The sequence below is a fragment of the Passer montanus genome, unplaced genomic scaffold (assembly GCF_014805655.1).
Source record: "Passer montanus isolate IOZ18808 unplaced genomic scaffold, ASM1480565v1 scaffold21, whole genome shotgun sequence".
NCBI lineage: Eukaryota > Metazoa > Chordata > Aves > Passeriformes > Passeridae > Passer > Passer montanus.
The window spans coordinates 1,759,342-1,786,193 of record NW_024366703.1 but is presented as its reverse complement, the minus strand read 5'-3'; the positions used below and the strand labels follow the sequence as shown (position 1 = coordinate 1,786,193).

The 26,852-nt window shown below is 37.5% G+C and overlaps 1 protein-coding gene across 3 annotated transcripts; it reads right to left on the bottom strand.

Annotated features, from left to right (window-relative positions):
• Positions 1-1,477: 1,477 nt before the first annotated feature.
• MAPK8 (mitogen-activated protein kinase 8) lies at positions 1,478-24,940 on the bottom strand. 3 transcript variants are annotated; one of them, XM_039709440.1, is made up of 11 exons: positions 24,774-24,940; positions 22,268-22,397; positions 21,028-21,086; positions 20,777-20,915; positions 16,117-16,282; positions 12,017-12,088; positions 9,561-9,743; positions 8,652-8,776; positions 7,640-7,703; positions 6,855-6,932; positions 1,478-6,443 (listed from the first exon to the last, which is right to left on the bottom strand). In XM_039709440.1, the coding sequence occupies exons 1-11, from the start codon at positions 24,893-24,895 to the stop codon at positions 6,298-6,300; spliced, it is 1,284 nt and encodes a 427-aa protein (XP_039565374.1). In that variant the 5' UTR covers positions 24,896-24,940; the 3' UTR covers positions 1,478-6,297. The 3 variants fall into 3 exon arrangements, with proteins under 3 accessions (XP_039565374.1, XP_039565375.1, XP_039565373.1); XM_039709441.1 differs by lacking the exon at positions 12,017-12,088 and adding an exon at positions 11,601-11,672 and having other exon boundaries at positions 1,478-6,448; XM_039709439.1 differs by lacking the exon at positions 12,017-12,088 and adding an exon at positions 11,601-11,672.
• Positions 24,941-26,852: the final 1,912 nt, after the last annotated feature.

The following is a 26,852-nucleotide window of genomic DNA, read 5'->3' as shown; positions in this document are numbered from 1 at the left end:
TTGGAAGATGAGCCACTGCAGTAAATAAAGCTGGCAAGAAGCTGCAAACAACCCAGTTCACACTAAAATGGACTACCAGTTAACCTCAAGTGCAGCAACAGGACCATAATGCTATCACCATAATCCTGACACAGGCAATTGTGCAAGAAATGAGATCCACTTGTACCCAGCTTTGAAGAACAGCTTTTGATGGGAGGAAGATGATACACCCTTTCCTACCTTTCCTGTTTCCATACTCTTCCCCACCAATGCATTTCCCCACAGCAAGCACTGGAGACTACTCCTTATTTTGCAGACCTTTCACTTGTAACAGTCCCTGATTTAAATGTCAGCTTTCTTAGCAAGTGCTTGTCTGTTTATTATTAATTAAAAGTGACAGAAGGTTCCTGGAATAAATTTTTACCACAGCTTCATTTGTGCTATCCTCCCAGCCTGGAATATCCCTTACAGTATTATGCAGGCAAAAAAACCAAAACAAACAATACAAAAAAACCCACAGTAAAAACTTTTCAGTGAAATAAAACCCCAACATATGCTTTAAAAAAAAGCAAAACAGCACCACTTCAGAATAACGAAGAAAACTTTGGTAGGTTGTGACATTTCTAACAGAAAAAGGAACATGAATTAATAGCTTAATGACTCATTCACAAGAGTTCCACTGAAGCCAGCAGCATTGTGGAGTGTTTCAGTTCTGAGGCACCAGACAAATCCTGGGCAGAGCAACAACTCTCTCTGGCCTTGCTGTGTAATCACATTGCCACAGGAAACTGGCTGCACTTTATGCTGAGATATGCAAATAAAGAAGAGCATTTCTGAGTCCCCCACCACTTTCCTACAAGAGCATCCTACAAACTGGTGGCCCAGATAAACAAAGCTGGCTCCAATGTGGTCACAAGTCCCTTTCCCTTGACACTGGATACAAAGGCACCACCAGCACAGCTCAAGGGAGCTGCAGTTGTTAAGGAAGCACTGAAACCCTGCTGGAAGTGACTTTTGTTGGGACTTACCTGTGGGAGAGGTGCCAGTGCAGTGGGTGGTCCAGGCATCCAAGTCAGCTCTCCAGAAATCAGATCCTTCAGGCTTCTGCAAGATGCAGTTTTGAGAGATTGTCCCTTACTCCAGGCATCCCAAGGCTCACCTCTTTCAGCAGCACAGGCTCCCAGCAGCTGTATTTCCAGGAATTAAGGTGTCTGCAGCTGGCAGCAAGGAAGCAAGACTGGATTCCCATTGGTCACAAAGACCATGAATGCTGTTAACAGCCTGTGGCACATCCAAAGTCCATGGGAATGAAGAAACGGAAAAAAACATGTCACCTTGCTCACAAGTGAGCTCACACACAAGACAGGATAGTACCATTAAAAACAGATGAATCCTCAGGCAGGACTCTCACTAATAAGATTTCAAGTGCAGCCCCATTATGCAATCCATGTGAAATCCATTGCAGCCTGGCAATGAAGAAACATTAAATGCATGGTGGTCAAACTTTTTTTTTCTTTTTTATTTAAAATATCATTATAACCAACTGACAGACTAGATAACAATGTATACATTCCAGTGGTGCACATGTAATGACCTATGGCATGAATGACTTAAAAAAACCCCACAATGTTCTCAGTAATGCCCACCAACAGCTTATTTGGAGGAAATAAAGGAAAAGCAGAAAAAGGTATCAAATGTGGGGAAGAAAAAAGATTAATTTTCCCCAGTATTTTTAATGGTGTATCTTCCCCTTTGTATTTCTTGGGACATAATAAAATTAAGCATATACTTCAAGGGCAGAAGGAATGATCACAATAATTGGGGTGGGATTTTTTTTCTCAACTTTAGTAATAAAAGTTAAAGAACTCTCAAAAATAGACTAGATATTGGGCCTACAAAAGTAATTCATCTGTATGCAAAGCTTACCAAGAATTATTCCTTTTGTAAAATGTAAAGGATGAGCTGACATTACTAGTAAGCTATTTTTACCCTACAAAACCAGACTACAATAATAAAATCACCAATTTACAGCTAACACAATCTAGATGTACATTACTGTACACAGTCTATATTATATATTACACATGAACATCTTACGTGAAATAGATAAGAAACGTACTGATATTGTCTCAACATTGGCCAATAGGTTTGTTTTTCTAAAGGAGGTGTATTTTCTATTCACATTCAGTGTAGTTCCAATAGCAAGGGTTAGCTTTGCTTACTTAAGAAACGTAGAAAGTTTGTGTGAGGTAGTTCAAGAAAACCTAGCTTAAATTTTGAACTGCAGAAATAGAAACACAATGTGATCTGATTTTTCACACATATCTGTCACACAGACATACAAAGAGAAGGGAGTGAAAGAGACCACTTAAAATATTATTATCCAGTGCCCTTAACTATGAATAAATTAAATTAATTGAAAATTTGGGTAGGCAGTAGTTTTTATTTTTTGCAATAAAAACCTCTTTCTAATTCTGCTGAAATATACAGACAGGCTCTCTTTCAACTGCTCTAAATCACTGACAGGAAAATAAAATGAATAAGCTGCTGCCAAAAGCAAATAAAAACAGATCTAGAAACTGTAATCCACTCCCTTTAGCAACATGAAAAAGTAAGACCAAGTATAAGCTGAACCTTCTTCCTCCCTTTTGCCCATTATCTTTATCAAGAAACATTTACTGTCATACTCTTCGGATTATTGGCTGGGTAGGACCATCCTCCTGTGGGAGGTTTTAGACATTTTCCTTCATGCACTGCACTGCTGAATGCTCGCTCCATCCATCCATCCATCCATCCATCCATCCATCCATCCATCCATCCATCCATCCATCCATCCATCCATCCCCTACAGAGCTGCAGCCCAGGTGCTCAGTGCCCACCAGCCCTGGGCAGCAGGGCCCTACTGGCACAGCTCGTGCTGGGGACACAGGGCACTCCCACCATACCACTGGTGCTGATGCTATGTCCACCTGGAATTCCTGCCCAGAAAAACGCTCCTGCATCTCACATAGTAAAAGTTCCTCAAAGCTAAAAGCCTAGGCTTGGCCAGGGCACAGTGCCACATGTACTCAGCTAGCACTGACCCAGGCTGAGCGTGTTCCACCAGGCAGTTGTGCTTGGGCAGCTGCTCACACACAGCCACACATCAGCTCTGCCCCACTGTCTTGCACCAACAAAAGACTTCCCATCACAGCATCCCAGTACACTCTAAGCGTACTAATTCCCCTCCACCCCATCTCTATTTTAAGTTCTTGAACAAGCTACTTCTACAGAAGGAGAGAGCTGCTTTACCCTTGCTGCATGCCACAGCTTTGCCCAGAAAAGGCAGAATTCCATCTCACAGCACACCTTTGAACCTCACCTGAGGTAAGAGACAGACAGCTCACAGTAATTCAATCCATATCAACTCCCAGTGGATTGGAAGGGCCTTAGAAAAGTTGCATGCACTTGAGTGAAGCCTGTTGTCTTGAGAAGATTACAAATCAAAGTCTAAAATAAAACTTAACAATACTTTAAAATTGTACAGTGTATTGTACAGCATATAATCTAACAATAGACAAAGACAGCTGAATTCCAGTTACCCATTTGTTTGCTATCTGTGGCAGTGTACATCTATCTGAAAAAAGCTTATATTTCAACAAATAAAAAGGGAAGTTAAGAATAGGATGCTGTTGTGATAATTTGATTACTGGATATGATTTTGTCTTTGAAATTTGTCATCACTTAATTTGCCTAAAATGCAAGCAACCGAAAAAAAGAAAAAGCAACACTCCTGTGAAGATGGTGCCAAAAGTGAACTCTTGGTTTCCACAGGCAAAGCTCTGACCCTACTGAAGCAATACTTTTAAGCACAGCTTGCTCACACACTGCAACAGGCTGCACTGGGCAGTTCCACACATTCACTGACCTTGCCTTGAAAGAAGAAAAGCTCAATTCTGCTTAGCATTTATGAGCTCAGTTCAGTTACTCTATATTTTGGACACTGGAAAGCGATAGCAAAAATATTTTAAAGTTTCAAAATATTTCAATCATCACTGCAATCCAGTGGGGTCTAAAATAAATTTAAATAGAAACCGCATTTGCCAATTTATTTTTAACAGCACTGAGAGTCATCAGAAGTTACTTTTGTCAGTCTTGACTTCATTACACTGTGCTGACCACACCATCACTTGACCCTATATAACGAAGGAGTATTTTTGTTTGACCAAAAATTTTGGCTTAATTCACAGCTTAAACTTTGATAAAAAAACTACAAAATAGACTGTTCCATTGGTCTCTGTTCAACATTTTCTACATTCCAGTGCTAGATGAATCCAAACTTGTCCTGCCTGTTCTGAGGTAATATACAATTTGGCAGGATCCTGCAAAAATAATTGCCTTAACAAATGTGGCTTAGGAAGGCAATATTGCAATATCAGATATAAGTGAGGAAAGCAAAATTACACGCACACAGCACTTACCAGCAGTCTAGCCAGGCCAGGAAAACAACTGTGCAGTTTATCAATTTTGTTATCTTTCAGACATTACCATTCCCTGCAACCCTGCATGTTTTTAAAAAAGACATGTTGGACATTACTATCACTTTTGTTTTTCTAAAACTTACTGCAAAGACAAATTTTCCTCTTTCAGTTAAAACTTCAAAAAGATGCTTATTTAACCCAACAAGCAGAAGGAACCACACTGAAGCCCACTCGTCACTCCTGGATGACCTCTGCAGGCAGTTACATTATTTGCTTATGCCCAGCACCTGGCAAGACTTCTGTATCTTTTATGCCCTTTTTTGTGAGCTTTACTAATTTGAATTCCTCTTCACATTCTAATTCACTACACAAAATATGCATCTACACAAGGCAATCAATTATACAGCCTAGCATCACTAAAAATCTGCATTTTCCAAAGAAATAAATTCTGAATGATTGTTTAACTCATACATAAACTTAAGTCAGTTATACATAAATCATTCTGTAAATATAAAATGTAAACAGTTAAAATACTTCTGTGAGGAGCAGCACCATCTTACATGACTATTAACTGTTCTATATATCTCAATATATCTTTTGTTTAAAAAGTGTACTGAAACCTGGAGCTTCATTGATGAAAACTACTGAATATTTATGACTTAAAATGAACCACTGCTAAGATTTCTGCTACATTGATCTCATGGTGAAATAAAAGAGATAAATATTAATTTATACAGCACTACTTCTCCCCCCTTTGGATGGCATATATTGCTCAATTAATGCATTAGCTACAGAAATCCTGAGGTTCTCCTACCACTTCATGGTTTTTAGCAGTTACTTTTGGTGGAGACAGAGTAGCTGAAGTTTTGCCCCTATTGCATTCATGTCATTCCCTCTTTGACCCAAAAAGCACTTGCCTTAGTAGACAAAACTAGTAAGAACCAGAACTCCCAAGAATCACATCTCACGTGAAAGTATAGTTACAGCATATTCATATTCCCTCTTGTCAGTCTAAACATCCTGGATACACTTCATTTTGTGTGTACAAAAACAGGCTACGAGCTAGAAGTAAACAGTTTATTGGCATTGCAATGTATTATTCATGAAGTATCCTCATGTTTTATGGTGATCACAAGATTTGGCATGCCACAACTCTGCAGAAAACATCACATTACTCTGCTAGGCTGGATATTTCTGCAGCTTTGAAGATATGCTTTGCCTTCTTAAGTTCATAAACCCATTCAGATAATGTTACTTTGCAAAGGTTTTTTTTTGGTTTCTCTAAAAAAAACCCCTCACTAATTGTTGCTTTTGCTGAAGTACTATAGGCAAGTGGCCAGAATAAAAGAGGATTTTGTTCACTACCCAGCACCACAGTAGTATGCCTGAAACTACAGCTGGCTGCACTGAATTCTCTCCCCCTCCACCTGGACACAGATGTATGACCAAGCATAAAACTTTGAAGGATATCATGAACAAAACATCTGGAATAAATTCTAATTAAAAAATTGAAAACCTATAAAATCTTAAATAATTCATCATATGGTAATGAACAACATTAATATGTGCTTTGATAAAACAAATCTTACAAATTCAGTAAAAAAAGATCAGCAGCATAATAGTAAAGCAAATATGCAGATTTTAAAACCACAATAAAAATTACCAGGTTTAATATTTTACAGTTAATTACAGCAAAAAAGTGGCTGCTTATAACACAACTTACAGTTTGAAATTACAGCACTTTATGATGAATTCCATGATTATTTTTGAAAAAACACTCAAAAATACCACCAAATTTTAAAAGTGCCCTATTAATGACTAAAAGGACCCCCCTCCCACCCCCCAAAAGACCAAGTAGTCATCTACAGCAACCCAGAGGTCCAGCTGAGGTTTCTAGACTGCTGTCTGTATCAGAGGCCAATGTTGGATCTGTTGACATTGAAGACACATCATTGACAGATGACGATGAAGATGGGTGTTGAGAGCCATTGATCATTGCTGCACCTGTGCTATGAGAAACAAAACAGCAAATCAGTTGCAGATACAGTTGCACAGTTCAGTACTTGCATTAGTTTCTCTCTTCCTAATAGCTGTTACTTTTCCCTGTTTTTGTTTGAAAGTTTGAAGAGATGTGTCTCAATCCACTGAAAAGTAAATAAAACCCACAACACTTTAATGTGGGGCTTACAACAGATGGTATGTCAGGAACTGAATCAATTACACATGGACAATGATATGGGGATTGAGCAGATCAATAAAATGATGCCAGCCCTGAATATTCCACTCAAATATACAATGTCTCAGGTCAACAACCCTATTTTTGAGTTAGGTTACTTTTGTATGTCTTGGTCAGCTCTACTCCCTCCTGACCTAAAACTCAGTGGAGCCTTGTACTGTGCTTTTATTGTAACCAACCTAAAGGGGCTGGTTGGCCACGTATAACCCCGTTCTTGGTTCTCTCCTCCAGGTCCATGACTTCCTTGTATATCAACTCTGAAAATGCAGAGAAGGGAAGGAAAAAAAATTAATTTGCAACCCAAAGACTAGATCAATAACACATCTCCCAATAAAACGTCTACTCTAAATTCCATAGGACTATTACTGTTCAAAATTAGTTTTGAACCACAGATTATAGGCTACACAACAACTGGCAAGTGACATAAAAAAGTACATTCTTTTCTGTTGGAGCTACAGTGGTCTGGGACTCTTGAGAACACACTGGCACTGCTCTAGGGCCCTTTTATTCAGGCTGCTTGGAGACCTGAGGCTAAGCTGAGTCCTAAGGCCCACTCAGTTTTTATTAATGACTTCTTTGTTATGGGAAACTCCATCAGCAGTCTTCAAAGGAAGAGCTAGGAACACTTGAAGACTTGTCCTTTAAGTCAGCATAACATAGCTCAAGCTCCTGCATCCTTTTCAACTGTAGCAGCTTGTCCAGAAGAGTTACCCTCCCTAGAAATGCTGTCCTATGGACTGCAAAAGGTGGCTGAGATGATCAGGTCTTTAGTTCACTTTGTCTCCTTTGCAGGAAAAGTTTGTGTCCCAACAACTGAGAGGCTGTGAAGCACTGGTCTGATCCCCTGACATCCAAGCAGACAAAGTAAATACTATTAGGTTGCTCAGAAGAACTTGAATAACAATAATCACTGTGGCCCAGCATACTCCCAAAAGGCTTATTATACTTTAAATGCCTTTCTTACCTTTCCACTCTTCTATCGTGTGCTCCCGCTCATCTAACTGCTTATCTGGTATCTTTGGTGGAGGCTGAAAAACAAAACTAACTCATCATGGAGTAATCAAAAATGATATAGAACCAGTGTAAATTAAAAATGAAAGTAACCATTCAGAACATGAACCCAATTTAAAAATAATATTTACATGACTATATATCTGCTCATACTCGGAATTAGCCTGTTTTTCAGACGCTAACCCAGTCTTTAAAGTTCTTCTGATTAACAGATTTGCTTAAATTACGGTAATAATTAACAGAGAAGCAGACTGGTAGAAGAGTTCCTAAGTGCAGCAGTATCCAGCACAAGCAGTTTTTTTTAGCTACTGTTACTAAATTTTCTATCCAGCCATTAGAGAGCAGCAGAATTATAATTGCTCTGTCTACATCAAGTAGCTTTTTCTATTCTTAATTGCCATCAGCAAACTTTTCTTTTTAAAAAAATAACTTTTCTTATAAGCTGAAATTATTCTGAAACTAATTTCTCAAGGAAAAAACTTATATTGATCACTTTGTTCATTAGTTTTAATAACTGAAAGCTCAATATTTTGTATTCCGATTTTGCTGAAACACTTATTTCTAGTTGAAGAATAGTATCAATTCATACAATGAAAGTATTTCACTTCCCCAAGAATAAACACCTCAGAACCCCATCAAGGGCAATCACATCACACTGAAACAACTGAAGCTTGTTACATTAGAATCCTATAGAAAATATTTCAGATGCATGATTACATATTCAGGAGGTGATAGGCAATTACATACCAACACAGAGATACATGAACACAGGGACAGATACCTCAGCCCATTCCTGATGTTATTTCTAATAAGCACATCTATCAACATCAATAAAAACAATTATGGCTCAGTTAAGCCTCTAATGAAATGTGCAACAATGTTTTGTCAAGCAGTTGTACCAAGCATCACAGCAGGATGGATTCATACAGCAGATTCCTAAGCAGAGACATATAACAAGAACTTACAGCTTCTGCTTCTGATGGATCATACCAAACATTGATGTATGGGTGCTGCAGGGCTTCATCCACAGAGATTCTTTTAGAAGCATCTATAACCAGCATTTTTGATAACAAATCTCTTGCTTGACTTGCTGCAAAAATAAAATTTTCTGTCTCAATTACTGCCATATACAGAACACATAACACAGTTTCAAACTTTTAAAGAGAAGGGTCAGAGTAATCAAGTTCTAATTAAATATCTATGCAACCCTCACATAACGTGAGGTTTAGGAGAGCGGTCCATTTGATGGCAAAAAAACCTGAAGAGAATTACACAAGTGGGAAAGGGGTCAAGCATGTTTCATTATCCATCTTCAGCATACAGTGTCCCTTGTTGTGACATCCTTATGTGAAACAGCTCAGGTGGCAATGCAGCCTTGTCTCAAATAGCAGCAGGCAAGCCCCTACTGCCTCTTTCTGTCACATGCTTTTAGTCACAGAGAACACCATGAGGGACTCCACTGAGTAGGTAGCCTTTAGAACCAATAAGTCACTGAAGTAACCACAGGGTATCTATATATTATGAACATAAATTCCTTATTCTCATCCCTAGAGAACAAAGATCTGCTCTGTCTACATAATTTCTATTCCAACCTCCCCCCACTTTTCTCTAAACTTGTGTTGGCATCTGTCATTAAGAGGAAAATAGATATTTACATGTCTTTATAAAAAGACAGCTCCAAGAACAGGAGCTGTTTCATGAAGATATGAAAATGGAGGCAAACACATGTCAGCACGTTCATCCACTCTCATGACAGAAATATTTAGAACCTAAGCAGGATGATTCTACAATGAACAAAACTAAGCTACATTTCTGTTGAATATATCAAATTTTAAAACTTTTAAAACATACAACACACAGAAGACAGATCTTACCTTTAAGTTTATTGTGTTCGGAGTCAGCTGGGAAAAGGACATCTGGGAAGAGTTTTTCAAAACTATACCCAGCGTATTTAGGTCTGTTCTCCACGTATGTTCGGACTGTAGGCTGTAATTTCTTCATAAATTCGGGACATGGTGTTCCTAGCTGCTCTATAACTTTATTCCATTGATCAATATCTAAGGTTATACAGCTAAGAAAAACATTGTATCTGGTTTTCAGCTACAAAGTTATGTTAAAACCACAAGAAATAACAAACAGAAAAAAACAGAGGAAAATATAATAAAGTATCAAGTTCATCATCATGATTTAGGACTACTTTCTTCCATGGTGAAACAAAGCAAGACTATGATAGCGTAGTCAAGGCAACATGTATTTCACTCAAAATCTTTACTGTCTAGAAAAGGATATAATTCTGAGAAACAGAATATTAGAAGACTCACAAAATATTTAAATACAACAAATTTAACTTAAGTCTTTGTCTGGGTCCTGGAGAACTCACTCCCTGATCTGAACACACACTGGCAGCAGTCAAGCCACTACACATCACCAAGGCACTCCTGAGAACGACCCCAAGTGGGTGCTTCATCCTTCATTCTCATCTTGGCACCTCAACCCAGTCTTGGGCCACCTCTCACCAAGGACATGCAACACTCAGCACCAGTGGGCACACCAAGGACCAAGGCTTAGCCCACACAGGTCAGTGACAATATTGTCAAGGACTTGAATGAAGTTAAAAGAGTTTCAAGGATGCATAAGGAACATCTTAACTGAGAAGTTTACACACTGTAAAGGGGAGACTGACCACTTCAGGGCAGAAGAATTTAATACATTTTACTGAAACAAAAAAAAGTAAAATTTGGCTCAGGAATTCCTAGCTGCAGATGGTTTAATACTGGGGGAGAGCTCAGATAAAATTTTATATACACTAATTCACATTCTCCCCAACATTTTCTCTTTGGCTGCCATTGAAGACCAAATACCAGGCTACCCAAAATCAACAGCGGGTTGAAGCAGACCCTCTCTTATATTCTTAAAACTTAGCAGCAGATCTCTATATAAGGATTCTCAAGCTCTGCTGAGCTTTAGTACAGGCATTGACAAAAGGAACTGTTTATATTGTATGGCACCAAGTCTAAATTGAAAAGCCATGCCCAGCAAACCAGATGCATAAAGCAAAGCATGGTGCAGCTCATGCAATGACAGAGCTGTGTGAAAGTAAGGATGCTCTGGATTTCCTTACTATGGCTCAAAAACTTCCACCCCATTTTCACCCCTAAATGGTAATACATTCATTTTTAAACAGTAACCTGTACCAAAAGCAGGAAACATTTTTGATGACATATAAAAAAACCCCACTCTCTAAGTAATAGTAAAACAAATAGAATATCAAAGTCCAATTATTTTCACTAATTTTAGCAAGGATCTAGAGGTTTTAGTTCTGTTTGTTTGGAGCAGACTCTTTGTCTAAAATACTGTTCACAGGACAACCCACATACACACCACCAAACCATTAATGGAATAGAAAGACAGAAGTACCCGATATTTCTGAAAGCTCCTTGCAGGATCATTTCTGCATACAGAAGATAAATCTCCAGAGTGTAACTTAATGAAGATGATTAGGAATTTTGGTAAACATTCTCTATAAAATGCAAAGAATAGTAACTACTAACATGCTCAGGCACTAAACAAGATTAGTAAATTACTACATAAAAATGAATTCCAAAGTAAAACCCAATGCATATGAACCAAGAAAACACCATCTAAACAAAAGGAAGTCTACCTTAAGTGTGACAACATTCAAAAGTAATGGAGAGGGACTATATTACACTGGAAAAAGAAAAGAAGAGGGGAATAAAAGGAAAAAGAAAAAAATAAGTCTGCCCAAGTGGTATAAAATGAACTTGCAAACTGATATTAGAAAAGGCAGTCTAAAACCAGTATTTTAAAAATTAGAACCACCTTAATCTGGAATTGTATCACTGCAGTATCTTTTGACCTTTTACAACTACATCCCAGGCCAAGGGTAAGGATACGATCTGTACCAGGAAATAAAACACCACCTTTGATCATTTCTCCCATGATGCACCCAACTGACCAAATGTCAACTGAAAACAAAATGCAATGACATTAACATAAAAGATAGTTATTAAAATAAAATAAATAAAAATATCTAGACACACACATATACATGAAGTGACTATAAAAAGCATGTGCAATGAAAATGAGTGAAGGTGAATGTATGCTAACTACAGGACCAGCAGAGACTATGTCCTACTGCTAGGTGCAGCCTGAATATAAATGATTTTTTTTAAGTGTATCACAAGAAAAATCCATATTCATTTAATAAAAAAACAAAAACTTGTACAATATGCATCTTCATGACACAACATCAATAAGAAGGTTAATCACTTCCTAACTAATTCAACCTGCTGCAGCAGCACAAGGATACAGTCCCTTCCTGGAAAGAGGATTTTGTGGCAAACCATTTCGCCCATAATGCACCCCACAGACCATAAATCCACTATGTTTGTAGCACAAAAAGAAGGAAAAGCAAAGCAAACAGTCATTTAAAATTAAAAGAAGCATAACATGACTGCATTCTATAAACTGCAGAGACAGCACAGGAAGAAGAGCAAGTCTTGGTATTAACCAAAGAAAACAGTTTAACATACACCATGTGTAAGGATCAGCTTTTAACTGTCTCAAATACAAGGCAGAAAAACATCCTTTTGTTTAATATAGTGCTAGAGCAAGAGCTTGAGCAGAGAGAGAGAGACACGGATCAAGCACAGTAAAGCACTTCTCCAAGTTACCTCTACCAAGAGAATAGATTCAAGCACCAAAGACAGATTGATTCCTTGAAAGTAATTCCACTGTAATTGTAGGAATAAATCTAGAAGTAACTAAGTAAACTGACTGCAAAAATATTGCCTATTGAAACATGCTTTTTAAGAGAATTACATAGCAATTACAACTTGACATCAAGTATTTCCTAGAAGTCATTACCATGCATCTCTCTCTCGCTTTAAATAAAAAGCAAACAGAATCAGTAAAAGATCACTTAGAATTTTAGAGGATCAGTTAATGACAATGTTAGTATGCTCCTACATTTTCAGTTCAAATAATTTGTTTAAAATATGTCTCCAGTTACGCTGATATAACACTTTATACAAAAGCTTAAAAGCAATTTTTTAAAAATGAAATATGCATTTTCTACATTATCTTAAAATAAATCACTCAGAAGACATAAAGATGCAAAAGTTTACTTTGTACAGGTAAGCCAATTTTTTTTGCAGTTACTTTCAGAAGTATTGTTAACTCCATATGCAAAAGTTTTTCTGAAGTCAAAACAATGAAATTTTATTATAAATGCTTTTATGTCAAATATGACACTGGAATTCCAATTAAGCAGATAACAGGGGGATTTAAGTGACAACAATCACATAGTGATAATTACATGTAAATGTTCTGAAGGAGCTCAACAATGTCAAGCACACAATATTGCTTCTTATTTTTCAATATTCCTTCTCCTTTATTTATTAAAGTTCCTCTAAAATAGTATCTAGATAATATGATAGGAGATCATAGTTGTGCATATTAATAGGTAAAAATTAAGGGCCTTGCTCATTTAAAAAAAGATTGTCAACACCTTAGTTTAGTGCTTTTTCCTTTAAAAACATTTTTCAAATACTTAAGTACATATTATTTGTATTAGAGAGACCCAATTATTTGTATTATTAGAGACCCAAAGAAGCCACATTTTGCATTTGACTTTTTAAATAAAATTCTGAATGTTGACTTTTTGATCTGCAAACAACCTGCTGCCATCACCCAAAATACACTCAAATCTCTTGTAATTAGCTTGTACCCAATATGATAAAGTTACCATTCTTTTGGTATCCCTACAAAACCAAACTTGAGAGGTTTTCTGGTGTTTTGATTTGCTGCTTTCATCAAATCAAACAAAAACCTAACTACAGGTCTCTTAACTTTTGTAGCAAGCTGAACCAAAGCTACTGTGAATACTTTTACAGAAGACCAAAATCTCATTACAGATTTGAAAAATATTTTTAAAAAACTCTATTGCTGTCATAAGGAGTCTATTTCATTCCTAAGCCTGTGAAGTGAACTTACTGATTTTTATAACTCTAGGAGAAAAAATACCATGTGAAAATGAAGTTTAAACCAAATCTACCTAGCAGGAAACCTAAAAGTAGTTTTTTCATAGTGTTTAGGGCTTTCCTTGTCTTTCAGTGTTGCCTTCCTGATAATCATGGACATAACAGTGCATAAATCTGTTAAGGAGCATGTGCACGAGAAGTTTGGTGTCCTTTAGTCGGCTTCTTAATGTGACACCTCCAAACATCATTCAGTAACACACCCTACATAAAAGTTAACTCTATGTATTTGTTTGGGCTCCCTAGTTTTTAAAACAATTAAAGGTTTTGTATCTGTGTAGTATAGCAGCAAAAAAATGTTACTCTGCAGTGCACAAACTGCAGGAAACTGCCAGACAACCATGTAGCCATTAGAAAACTGTCAATTTTCAATATTTAACTCCACACTAAATAAGTTCACAGTTAATTTAACTTTGAGTGTAATGGGCTACAACAGGCATCAATACTAACAGGTGAGGCTCCTGGAGACCCCATGGTTCTTACTCTAAGTGCATCCTTGACACCCATCTCCCTGTCATGGCAGCTCCACAAACTCCTTGGCAGAGAAGACCTGAGCTCACGTAAAATGCCGTTTAATGAGAGCACTACTCATGGAAATGCAATTGTCTTTGGACTCACTCCATACATTTACATTCTCCAAAAGTGCCACTCTCATTTCAGTCACCATGTATTTGGCTTTGTGAAGACATGTCAACTTTTCAAATGAAAGTAAATTATTATTTATGATGCACAACACAACTCCCGCTTCTGCAAGGAACAGGATTGTCACAAGCTTGACAGGATACTCTAAAACACAATCTAAGTCCAGCAGTGGAAAGAAAGTTTCACACTTTTGCAACCCAAAATTACTTATGAGAAAAAATTAAACTGGGCAAGCTGAGTTAGAGAAGTTCGGACTTTATCAATTCCTTCTGTAAGGCAGCTGCATGACCCACTACTACAGCTTCAGGTACTTTTCTTTAATGTCCCTTACATTGCCAATATAAAGTCTTGGGGGAAGAAAAGACAAAATTAAATTTTCAAATCTAGAAAACTTTAGGAATTAAATAACTAAATCGCTGTACTCAGCCTGTGACTCATAGATTACAGGAAAAACAGTCAACCATGGAGGACATTTGAAGAAATGTAGGTTTTCTCATGCACACTAACAATCTAAACAAATAAATATCTCAGTCTCGCAATAGAGATCCACTCTCATTCCTCTGAGTTGGCTTCTTTCATTGCTAGCACCATTCACACACAGCCTGAAGTCACCTGCTGCAATGGTATGCAGTTGCCAGGCAGGTCTGCAGACTGTATTAGGAATGCTGAAAAGCAGAGCAAGCCTCAGCTGTGTCAGGAAGTGAGGAGCCACACCTCACATCGCCAGGAGACAGCTCAGGGCCTCCCTAGAGGCCTGGCCAGCAGAGTTTGAAACACACAGTGACCCGTGGGCACTGCCAGCCTGAGGGCTGACAAGGGAAAGCAGGGAGTTGCCTGAGCACGAGGACAGCAGAGCAGTGAAACGGCAGAAGAATCAGGCCACTCCAAAGGAATGACAATCAGGCCACTCCAAAGGAGTGTCAGGAATGACACCACACCTGGTTCTCCTAATGGGTACTGCTAGCTGTTTCCTTGCATGTGCAATGTATATGATGATATGTTTCTCTCAAATGACAGATCTTTTTTTATTTTCCTGTAGAAGATACTGAGAGGCAGACTGGTCACAGAGCGAGTATGGTCAGGAGGAAGTGTCTGCAAAGTAAAATTCCCTTGGAATTTGTCATGGACCTCAAGAATCTATGATGCATGTACTGTCATCTTGACAGTTTTCTCTGTATGCTTGTCTCAAGTATATTATTGAGTTTTTCTTCAGCAAGAAGAACCTAATGGAAAAGGCTTAAGGAGGCTGGTTTTAATAAAAAAGCAATGCCACAGTAGGTAATCTTGTTTGTTCCTCAGTAGACTTCATGCTCCCTGTCTCCTGAAAGGCCATACCCAATACAGTTATTTAGCATCAAATTTAGTACACATATCTAGTGAAGAATTACAATTTCTTCTTCACCAGGAATAAAGTCAGATGAAGGTATATCAAAGTACATACCACATATTAAGAATATATACATCCAGTTCTTCCTGGATGTCATAATCTACCAAGGAAGTTATTTAAATTTTTAAACAAACAAGGCCCTCAATTTCTTCTCCTATTAAATGCAAACATTTTCTAATGGATTGAGTTGAGTAAACAAATTGGTGTATCCAGAACCTGCATTTTTGGTCACAAGACTAATTATAAAATTTCTAAAGCTTGAAAAAAACATTAACATGTAAAATGTGGTGCGCCAAACAAAAAAAAATAAAGCTATGCCAAAGAAAGACTATATTTGCTGACCGTTTTCTTTGTATCCCATCCCTAGGATGACCTCTGGTGCTCTGTAGTAACGAGTCACTACATAAGGCGTCATCATAAAACTAGTTCCTGCAGTTCTGGCCAGTCCAAAGTCAAGAATCTTCAAAGTGCAGTCTGACTTTACTACTATATTACTGGGCTTTAAATCCTTTAAAAAGAAACATCATATATGACTGCTAAGACAAGCACAAAGTAGCCTGTGGTTCACATTTTAAAAAGATAATATTGCTAACATTAAATCCCATGCACACAACTAGGTTATTGCTATAACTGCAGCTTTTTTCCCCTTGCATTAATTTATGTGCATTCAGCAGATTACAGAATTAATTCCTTTATTGTGCTTGTAGATTTATATAGCAATTAAAGAAGGAAAATACAACAGCATTACAAGATATGTTAGCAATGTCCGAAATAAACTGAGGTTAGTAAGAAGTGTTAGCTCTCAGGAAAGGTCTAGAAACTGCTCACTGGAACAGTAATTATTACTACAATACAGAACACAAGTAACATGACAATTACTTGATTCAATAATCATCTTGATACAAGAATTATTAGAATTATAATGAATGTTAAAGGTTCATTTGCTAGTTGAGATTACATTACCTCTTCTGAATCAATGTATTTCTCTGAACAGAAATCTCCATGCCCACATAGTTTTAGTTTTAAATTTATGACTTGGTTTTATACTAAGTTTGGCAACCAAACCCAAAAAGGCACCATTGAAAAACCACCAAAAATTAACACAATCCTTAACCTGGAGTGGAAAATGCTGACATGGCTTCAGATCATTTTGGTTAGCAACATGGCAACTATCCTCTACACTTGAATCCTACTGACAATAGTGCCTTTACAACATTTATTTATACAAACACTGTACAGGCTTTCTCTGTCATCACCTCAGCAGGATCTTACACACACCTGAATGTCACAGAGTAAATATTACAGAGCAACTTCAGAATTACTTGCCAATCATAAAATCATTCACAGCACATGGGACAACACGGATAAGACTAAGATACTTCCTATCCACACTCTACTGAGCTTAATGAGAGAAAAATCTGAGATGTGACAGAGGACTCCAGCACTTGAGCAGTAATGACTTGATAAGTAGCCATATCTGTCTTTGTTTCTTAAAGACTTAAAGGTGGATTTCTGCCAGATTTATGTAGTTTTCATTTGTTCTTGGATGGTTTTCAGCAATCTCCTCATAATGCTAAGATAACTGCTTTAAAGATTGAGAGGAAACAAAAATAGTTCCAGAACAACAGAATTTTAATGACTAACTAAAAGTCTTGTATACATACATATTCACACATGCATTTCCACACAAAGACTCTGCAGACAACTTTAGCTTAAAACATTCTCAAATACCACAAATGAATTTCAGTTCTATAAGGCCTTCTGGCAATTTAATATGCATGTTTCAGATTCTGCTACAGTCCTTTTTATTATCAGCTTTATTTCTACACACTTATTATTTTCAGGATGTTCATTGCAGAATGGCAGGCACATGCTCGGGGTATTAACTACTCTCATCCTCCCCAAAGCTGCAGGATTAACACTCAAAATGTTAAGAGATCTTCTCTTTGCTTACCAAATGCTGTCCATTCTTATTTCTGAACACCATGTAGCTGTCATGAAGCCTAGGATCAAAATGATGAATTGACTTACACTACATTAAAATTCATGCAGAGATGCAAAACCTGCATCTCTTATATCTATATCTATATATATCTTCTGTTAAATAAACAGAAACTCAAAAGCTCCTTTGGGAGTGATAAAATTAATTAGGATGGATAAATATAACCAGAACCTATAGCAGAAAATCTCCCACTGAACCTTGAAAATGTAAAATGTCAGTGCTTAAGAAACAGATTCTTGCATGGCCATCTCCCCATTAGCAAGACAAGGAGACAGGGACATCTCTGGAGAGTAATTCATGGCTTCTTGGGGCTTTCTCTTTCTAACACAAGATTTGTGAAGGGCTTCCATAATTAGGCCCCTTGTTAAGTACTCAAAATTGGGCAGAATTCAGTGTTTCAGAGCCTCCATGCGAGACTAATGAGCCACTCTGTGTCCCTCAGAAAGTCAGTGAGGCACAACTCTGCAATGCTGATCATTCATCCTCACACTGTGAAATATAAATGAACATGTACTTCTATATTGGCTGGAAATTGCTTCTCTGCAAAATGTTTGGAACACAGTAATGTTGATTGGCCAACATCTGTTAAAGTCAGTGCAAAGTTATGGTCAAATCTCTGGGCAACTATGTTTGCCCCTACAACTTCAAGGTGAAGTTGAATTAAAATGAAACTCTTTGTGTTTGATCTCTGCCTTGTTCCATGCCTCTAGCCTGCTATAAAAAAAAAAAACCAAACAAAAAAAACCAAAAAAAAAAACCCAACACTTACTTCTATGATAAGTAGTATCCAGTGCTATAAGGCACATATACAGATTTTCATTATTTCAGTCATTCAACAAGCTTTGAAAAAGTTACTGAGATTACCACAGCTATGTTAGAAGCTGAAGAACTCAGTTAAAAAACACATGAAACTACCAAAACCAAAAAAAGCTTAAAGCTTTAGAGATGACTAAAGTAGATCATTAGATTCATAGCCAGAATTCAAAGCTCCTTGGGCAGCCACAGTAGTGCAGCTATGTTTAAGACGTTTCTGTAAAGTAATTAGCTTTGGATATTAAGGACTGGTGCTGAGAGCCCAGAAGAATGCTACAAAGAGTGTGTGACACATGCCCCTTTGCAGGATATCTTCCTTGCACTCCAAGGTTTTGCCCAGCTTCCTCCTCAGAGAAACAAAACTTTGACACTTTGCATCTTGAAGCAAAAAGGCACAATGCACTCAGCAGGTAACGCTGTGCCTGAATATCTTCAATCTTCTAACAAAGTCTAAGAAGAAGTCAGGTGAAAATCTACCAGGAAGACACACAAGTGAAATGTCCTTCAAAAGCATCTGCACATGTCCTTTAAATGCATTCATGCATACATATGGTGCTATTTACATAGCAATTGTATTTAGTTTCCTTAGGATAGTTTATCCCTGTATGATAGGAAGAATTTCAAAGACTTAACCCATATCTACAGAGCCAGGAATTCTGTCTTTACTCTTGCCCAACTACCTAAGTAGATACTTCTTTTCTGTAAATGTAAAAATGTTTAAATTTATCCACAACTTCTACAGGATCAATGCCTACTTCAGAGGAGTACAAACCACCCTGAGGCAAGCACACTTTTAGAAGTTCCCTTAAGCTTGTGCAAAGATCCACAGAGAGACATTCTTACTTTACCTACTCTAGCATATACAGACAATACACTGTTTTCCAAAACTAAAAGAGACCTAGGAAAATCCACAGCATTAAACTTGCATACATAAATATTGAAGAGGAAACGTGAAACCGCATGCAAACCATTATTTCAGACCCACAGGCACATACATTAGAACACCATGGGCTGCCTATTTTCAGTTACAGGCAATAGAGTACCACAACAGTAAGTGGAACAATCTGAGCTTGTTGTGAACAAGTTTTGCTGAGCATTCCCAGAACAATGCAAAAGGCCCAAGTGACCTGTCTCAAATGGCCACAAGCAGACCAAGCAGCATCAGGTACAATGCCTGGTTGCAGACAATGCTTCTCCCTCCCTTGCCCATCTCTTCCAACACAGCAGTTCAGTGAAATTGCATGCAAGCAGGAAGGTTTCACCTTCATTCCGTGAGCTCCTCACTGGAATGAAGCAGCTAATGAGCACTAGAACTAGTTGAGCAAAAGGAAGCAGCATTTGCCCATTCAAGCTGTATTTTCCGTTCAAATAATTGTCCCTGTTTCCCTGGGTAAAAGATGGCACACTGAACAGAAGTGTCAGACTGCAGATCTAGCTTGCAGACCATTCAACACCCTAGTCACAATGCGGTGGACCACTGGCCTGGACAAGCATCCTAACACAGCAATTCCTGTGGCAGCACACAAGAAGTTACAACCAGACAATCTCAAGCAATTTTTAATCTAAATATCATTACAGACAAGATGCTCACTTGAACAGGCAACATTAAATTCAACATTTCTTGACTAGATTGCAACACACACATGCCATTTAAAAAGCTGCAGTCAGTTTTGCCTGTTAACCATCTGAGTGAATGATTTGTGACACACAGGTGTTATCCAAGTTCCAATTACAAGTCTTTATCATCACCATCTTATCTGGAGATTTCATATATAGTTATTCATTACTCTGCTAGTAAAGGAGAAGAAATAAAATGGGCAGTTCTTTCCAAAGATGGGATTTCAGGTTTGGTTACCAAAACAATAAAGGCAGAGACACTTCCAGATATCCTTTCCTGCCATGACTACTAAAGTAGAACATTATACAGAATTAGAGGAGGTAATGCAACTCACTGCAAAAAACTTCAGTTTGCTCTGTGCAGATCATTATCAAATCATTTAAACACTCAAAAGGCTCATTCCTGAATTACCCTGAATAAAGGTGTGATGATTTCCCTTCAGCTTTCTCTCCCTGCCTATTGGACAGGCTATGAAACACCCTTCATGCTCCCATTTCTAAATTTTTTTGTCTTTTAAATACTCAAGATAAAACCAGGTGCAATGCATTTATACATTTTAGTTCACTTACCCTATGAATAATCCCAGCTGAATGAAGATGTTTGATACCACACAGCATTTGATAAAGAAGATAGGACATTCGTTCATGGTCCAGCTCCATCTGAATCACTTGGCAGAGATTTGCATCCATGAGCTCCATCACTATGTAGCTTACAAAGAAAAAAAAAGAATAATCAGATAATGCTGCCATTTTACTGTATTCTCTCTCTTGATCATCTTTTAATAAAATAAATTCTCAGCTTTAGCTCAAATCTGACTTACACATCTTGAAATTCTTCCAGGGATTTTTGAGGTGTGAACACATTCAGTAGGCCGATTATCTGCAGGGATGGGGAGAGGAAGGGTAATCGTATCACAGCAATAACAAAGTTGCAGAGTCAACATTTCAAAACTGGTAACTATCATTCTGATATGAACCTCCTGGTATGCACTGAAGCTTAAGATGCTCAGTAGCTCAACCAGGCCTAACATGATGTAAACAGATCCAAATGATTTTGAAAGGAGTATTTTTCCTCCACAAATCACAATTTAAAAACACTCAGCATGTTAACAAGATGATATTCAAATCCTAAAACCTAAGTAGCTTAGTCACTCTTCCCCTTCTTCCGACTTTGAGTGTGAAGGCCTGGTAAGATTTTTTTTGTTCATGAGGAATAATAAAATTAAAACCTGAAGACTCCCTAAAAGATACCACTTTGCCACTGACAGAGGTGAAGAAACAACTTTATCCAAACAGAAAAACAGTTTCTGACTGTAGGACATTTTGCATTAAGAACAGATGGGAGGTACAGAAAGAGGCCAAGCTCATCAAGAATCAGGCAGGCTTGCAATAGTTTATCATCCATGTATAAACCACACATGTGAGAAAAATTACAGTGTTTTCCCAAAAAGCCAGAAGACAGAGTTAGTTTCCTATGACACTCTTCCTCCCTAGCAGCCAAGAGAAATTTTATCCTCCTGATGGGGGATTAAAAGAGAAGGTAAAAAAGACTGCAGACATCTGACTCTGAAGGAAGAAAATGGCCAACACCAGCCTTCTGCAGTTCAACTCCAATAAATTTATCACCTATTTGCTTCCCATTTCCACAATCTTGTCTACTGCACAGCTTCATAAATACTGGACAGCTACTGCGGTCACAATAAAAGATTCTAAACTCATTCCTACACCAGGGAGACAAAAAAAGGTATTACAGCTGATTTCTTTTTTCTCCTATGTGTCTAACAGCAGGATGCACTTACCAGCCATGGTACTCTTATTTGACAGCTGCTTGTAAATTTTGGCAATATAACACTGAGTCCCTTGCTGAGTTTGAAGGAGCTATTTAAAGATTGGGCAGGTATTAAAACTAGTCAATAACAGCTCTTCTGCAAAACCCTTCTGTACTTATCATGGGGATACAACTATGCAATGGAAATCTTGTCTGAAGTCACTTTCCAGACTTTTTCAGAGGATAACCTTCCAGTTAATTCTTCAACATCTGAAGGAGGACACTGCACTCACGTTTTTGTGATTAACGCACTTCATAAGAACAAGCTCTCTGTAGGCTCTTTTAGCGTGGGTTTGGTTCTGGAACGGTCGGCTTAACTTCTTGATTGCAACATTCCGCTCAAGGATGGCATCATAAGCTGCACTGTAATTAGAAATAACATTATTACATCTCCAGTGTCAAGGTCCTTTAAGCTGTGGCAGTTGCAAACATTTTCATCTAATTTGTATCATGCCCGCAGAAACTCCAAATTTTCAGTGTTATCCAGCTTTAGAAATGTGATATAGCAAAGTGCTCTTCTATGCTAAGTGATTCAAAATTTAAAAATATTTCCCAGCTTCAGAGCATTAACACATGACAATCTCTACAATATAATGCAGTATTTCTGCTTCCAAAGATACTGAGTTCTTGCCACTTGCTGGCACTCAAGAACAGACCATCTACAAAAGATCCAAAACACTTCAAACATAAAAAGCACATCAATTTTACACAAAATTTTCACACTAAAAGGGAGAAGGCAGGAAAAGTAGGTCATAAAAAGGTCCCATGCTTTCAATTATGTAGTTGCTTAATATCCTGATGACAATGACAGCATCAAAGTCAAGACAAAAAAAAATGTTAAGAAAGCTTTAACCTCTAGATGTCACTGGCTTTAGCTTGGTGAAAAAAAAAATCCGTATTTTGTTTGCAGACTAATGCCAATATTGTCATACGATTCAATGACAGAGGCTGTTTAACTGATGAAGACTGTTATTGGAGACAACTCCCTTACATATCACATTTCCAGAACAGGAAGGCATGGCTTGTTTTTCCTGTAAGAGCTAATACAACAGATGACTGCAATGCAGACTCAGGAAATATTTATCAGTTACAAAAAAAGTCTCAGCAGAGAAAATATTATTTTCTTGTCTCTTCTCAAGAATGGCACTCCAATCTAATGAAGAATATCTGCCAGTAAACAGTAGGATCTATTAAATCCAACTCACTACTTTAAGAAGTGGATTGTCTATGTAGTATATAGGCTGAAATTATTTCTAATTTATCATTGACAAAACCTCTAGACACTACTAAAGAAAAAAAATGGGAACAACATGTACTGGTAACTTTCTTTAATGTACATTTTCCACTACATCTAGAATACCTCCACCTGCTCCAAAGATAAGGACTATTTTAGAAAAGGTGACCACTGACAATAAAAACTACAATCCAAAGAATTGCACTGCATAGAGACACATGAGCAAGATTTAACCACAGTCCCCATCAGGGTACGCTGTGATTTAACTAAAAAGGCTTCAATTACACCACTAGCAGCAATTACAGAATGGCCCTAAAGTAATTACATGGTCAGTTTTGGGATCTCCACTCTAGGAAGGGCAATAAATTTGGAAAACAGGCAGTAATTAACATACAACTGGCCATCAGAAGGACAGTAATAACAGCTAAATCTTTTATTGGCATTTATATAGCAACTAAAACTAGTCAAGCAACTGTCTACATCCTCAGCACATTAACACACATGCAAAGAAAATTCAGATCAGTTATTCTGTTGCTGCTAGTTAATAGCAGTAATCTTAATGCCAGAAGTTACCATTTCAAAAACAACTTTTTCTAGCATTCTTTCTTCAAATTTCCATTTGCACTTATTACACTGTTTTAATAATCCTGCTAAAACACAAACATGAATTAAAAACCCACCTGTACTATGTATTCTCTTTACACTGATCAAGAACATGATCAAGGCAGTAAAGAGGTGACAGAATTGAAATTACACTCTCCCCTAACTTTCTCTTCCTTGATACTTTTGCATTTTTATGTACCTGATTAACATTTTAAGAGTTACAATAAAGTGAAAAATAGGCAAGGTCCTGTGATATTTACATCCTTCTGAAACATTCAAAAAAGCTTCCAGGAAGGTTAAGCCAACATTTCTCTTTGAGGCAATGCCACTGCACAGGAAACAGTGCCTACAAGCATCTAGCTGTCAACAACTTAAATCAACTGGACACTTTTCAGTCCACACAGCAGAGCACTTACTCAAAGAATGACACTGTCAGGTCATACATTCCCAAACTGCATCAGGCACTTCCATATGACAGCCAGCATCCCAAATGCTCACTCATTGGTATCAAGGAATACTCAGACTGTGAAACAGACTCCTAATAAGCCATTTAAAGTTGTGCGAACATTTACAATATGTAACAACAGCAAATATTATAGAGTATTTTTTTTTCTGGCTTTTGTTTCACTGCAAGCAGTGTAGATTAGGATTAGTTTCTTTATCCAATTTCCCCCCATTAATTTACAGGACTCAGCACAACTGATTGAATTTGCACAGAAGGGCATAAATTCTAAAGTAGAGCAGGTCAAAAAGCAACAGCAAGCCCTTGCTGAGGAAAAATGGTCACCAGTCACCATTGCTGTTTTGCCTGTAAAAGGTAATTCTCCATACTCCTGGCTCTTTAACATACAACACCTCAAAAAACTAAGTCAAGGAAACTTAAAAGATTTAAATTTACCTACCATACTATCCCTTGTGCTCCTGATCCTATTGGTTTCAAATTCTGATACCGTTTCAATACGGTGAAAGTTGAGTCTCCAATTTCAACGCTGTAGAAATTGTTGTCACGTTTGCTCCTGCTCATGACGGCAACTTGGTTAGTTCACTTCATCCAAATTTTGCTTCTGGCCTATGAAGACACAACATTGGAAAAGCTAAGATTTTACAACTACATGCAACCTGACATAATGCAAAACTCCTTTTAAGACACACAAGACACTTCCCAAATAAATCCCAAGTGCACCTATAAGTTATTTCTAATGACTGCAGGAGTAAGATGGCAGGTGTTTGAAATGCTGTATTTTTAGGAACGTTCCTAAGGCAGGGTTCTAGAAGGTCAAAAATAATAGAAAACTGAAAGTTAATAGATGACAGAAAAATCTTAGATGGAAATGACAGAAGATCAAAAAGGCAGGAAGCTCCACATCATCCAGAGAGCTCCAAGAGTCCTACCATCCCTCCATACACACACATGCAGCAAGGGAGCAGGGCTTGGGCCAGACACTCTCCAGAGGCCCCATTCAACCCAAATTATTGCATAATTCCATAAATGAAAGAGTGACAGAACATGAACAAGTCTTCCAGACATTGCAATCATTAAAATACTCTTGGTCACAACAACTAGGAATACCTGACACTGATATGGAAACACATACAGTCAATTGAAGCCAGAAAAGAAAAACTGGCCTTGTCAGACATCTTTCATGAGGAAAAGTAATAATCACAGAAAGAACAAAAGTAAAGAAAAAGGATGTATATTCCACCAAAGTCTTCTCATATGAAAAAAAAGAAATGCAACACCTCAATGCACATGTCCCACAGGAGAAAAAATAAAATTGCATCATGGCTTTTACAGTAATACTTCTCATTTCTTTAATTCTACCTGTGCACTTTTAACTTTGTCTTTACACAGGTTTTGAGTGTAGCTATACCAGATGCCTAGTGGTGCAAGTATTTGACTAGAAGAATTGCCTTTGTTTCTTCAGCATGCTGTCTTCCATTGTTATTAACTTAAGGAACATCTTCCCCTATTATTCAACAGTCCCAAAGAGACTCTTGCCTTCCATATGCCACAACACTATACATTTGTTAAATTTTAAGCAATCTTTCAGAACACAGACAGTGCAAACGTTGCCTCCACAAATAATAACAATATTGCACAAGTAGTATTCTTCTTAAAATAGGTGTATTCCACTTTTAACTAGCTAACCTGTATTCATTTCACAGCTAGAGGTAAAAACAAAACACTCTGACATTCTTTAAAGGAGACATTTTTAATTTATCTCAAAAGAAATATCAAATTAAAGACCCCTTTTCCAAAATGCTCAAAATGGTCAAAAAACCAAACCTCTGTTATTAAGTTATAATTTATATCAAAACAGCGTCTCTCAGTGTTTTGGCAGTTTTGTTAAAGGCTTCCTACCCCAGTTGACAGGGCAGACATAATTGGGCAATAATAATTGTTCATTAACACAAGAAAAAAAATCTGTATCCAGACTGTACTGGTAGGGTGCAGGTCAGCTTACTGGAGGAAAACCAAAAGCCTAATTTCTTAGCAATACATGACACCAACTGCAGCTCTTTCTTCCCTGTCCATCTTACCACTAAATCTTTGGATTCTGCCACTTCCTCAACACTCTGTTCACAAATGTACTTGCACACAGTTTTGGAATAAAAATGCCCAACAACATATAATGATAAAACCCCCTGTGAATTAGAAGAGAAAATTTGTTGTGAACAGTATGAAATCAGCCAAACACATTTTTGAAAATCAGAAAACAAAGAATGAAGACACTAATTCATGTAATCTTATATTTGTTTATCGTCAGCTGAGAAAAAACCTAGTACCTTGAGTTTATCCACTAAAAACATATTAAGATCTAGTGACATTGACCAATGCAGGATTAGCTGGAACAACTTAGTAGACAGAACTCTGCTGTTTGGTGTCAGCATTAAGATAATGAAAACTTAATACTTCACTTTGGATAATTCCTCAGAAAGAAATGCAGGAAGGACTGCTCCCCTCCTTCCACTGTTTCCAG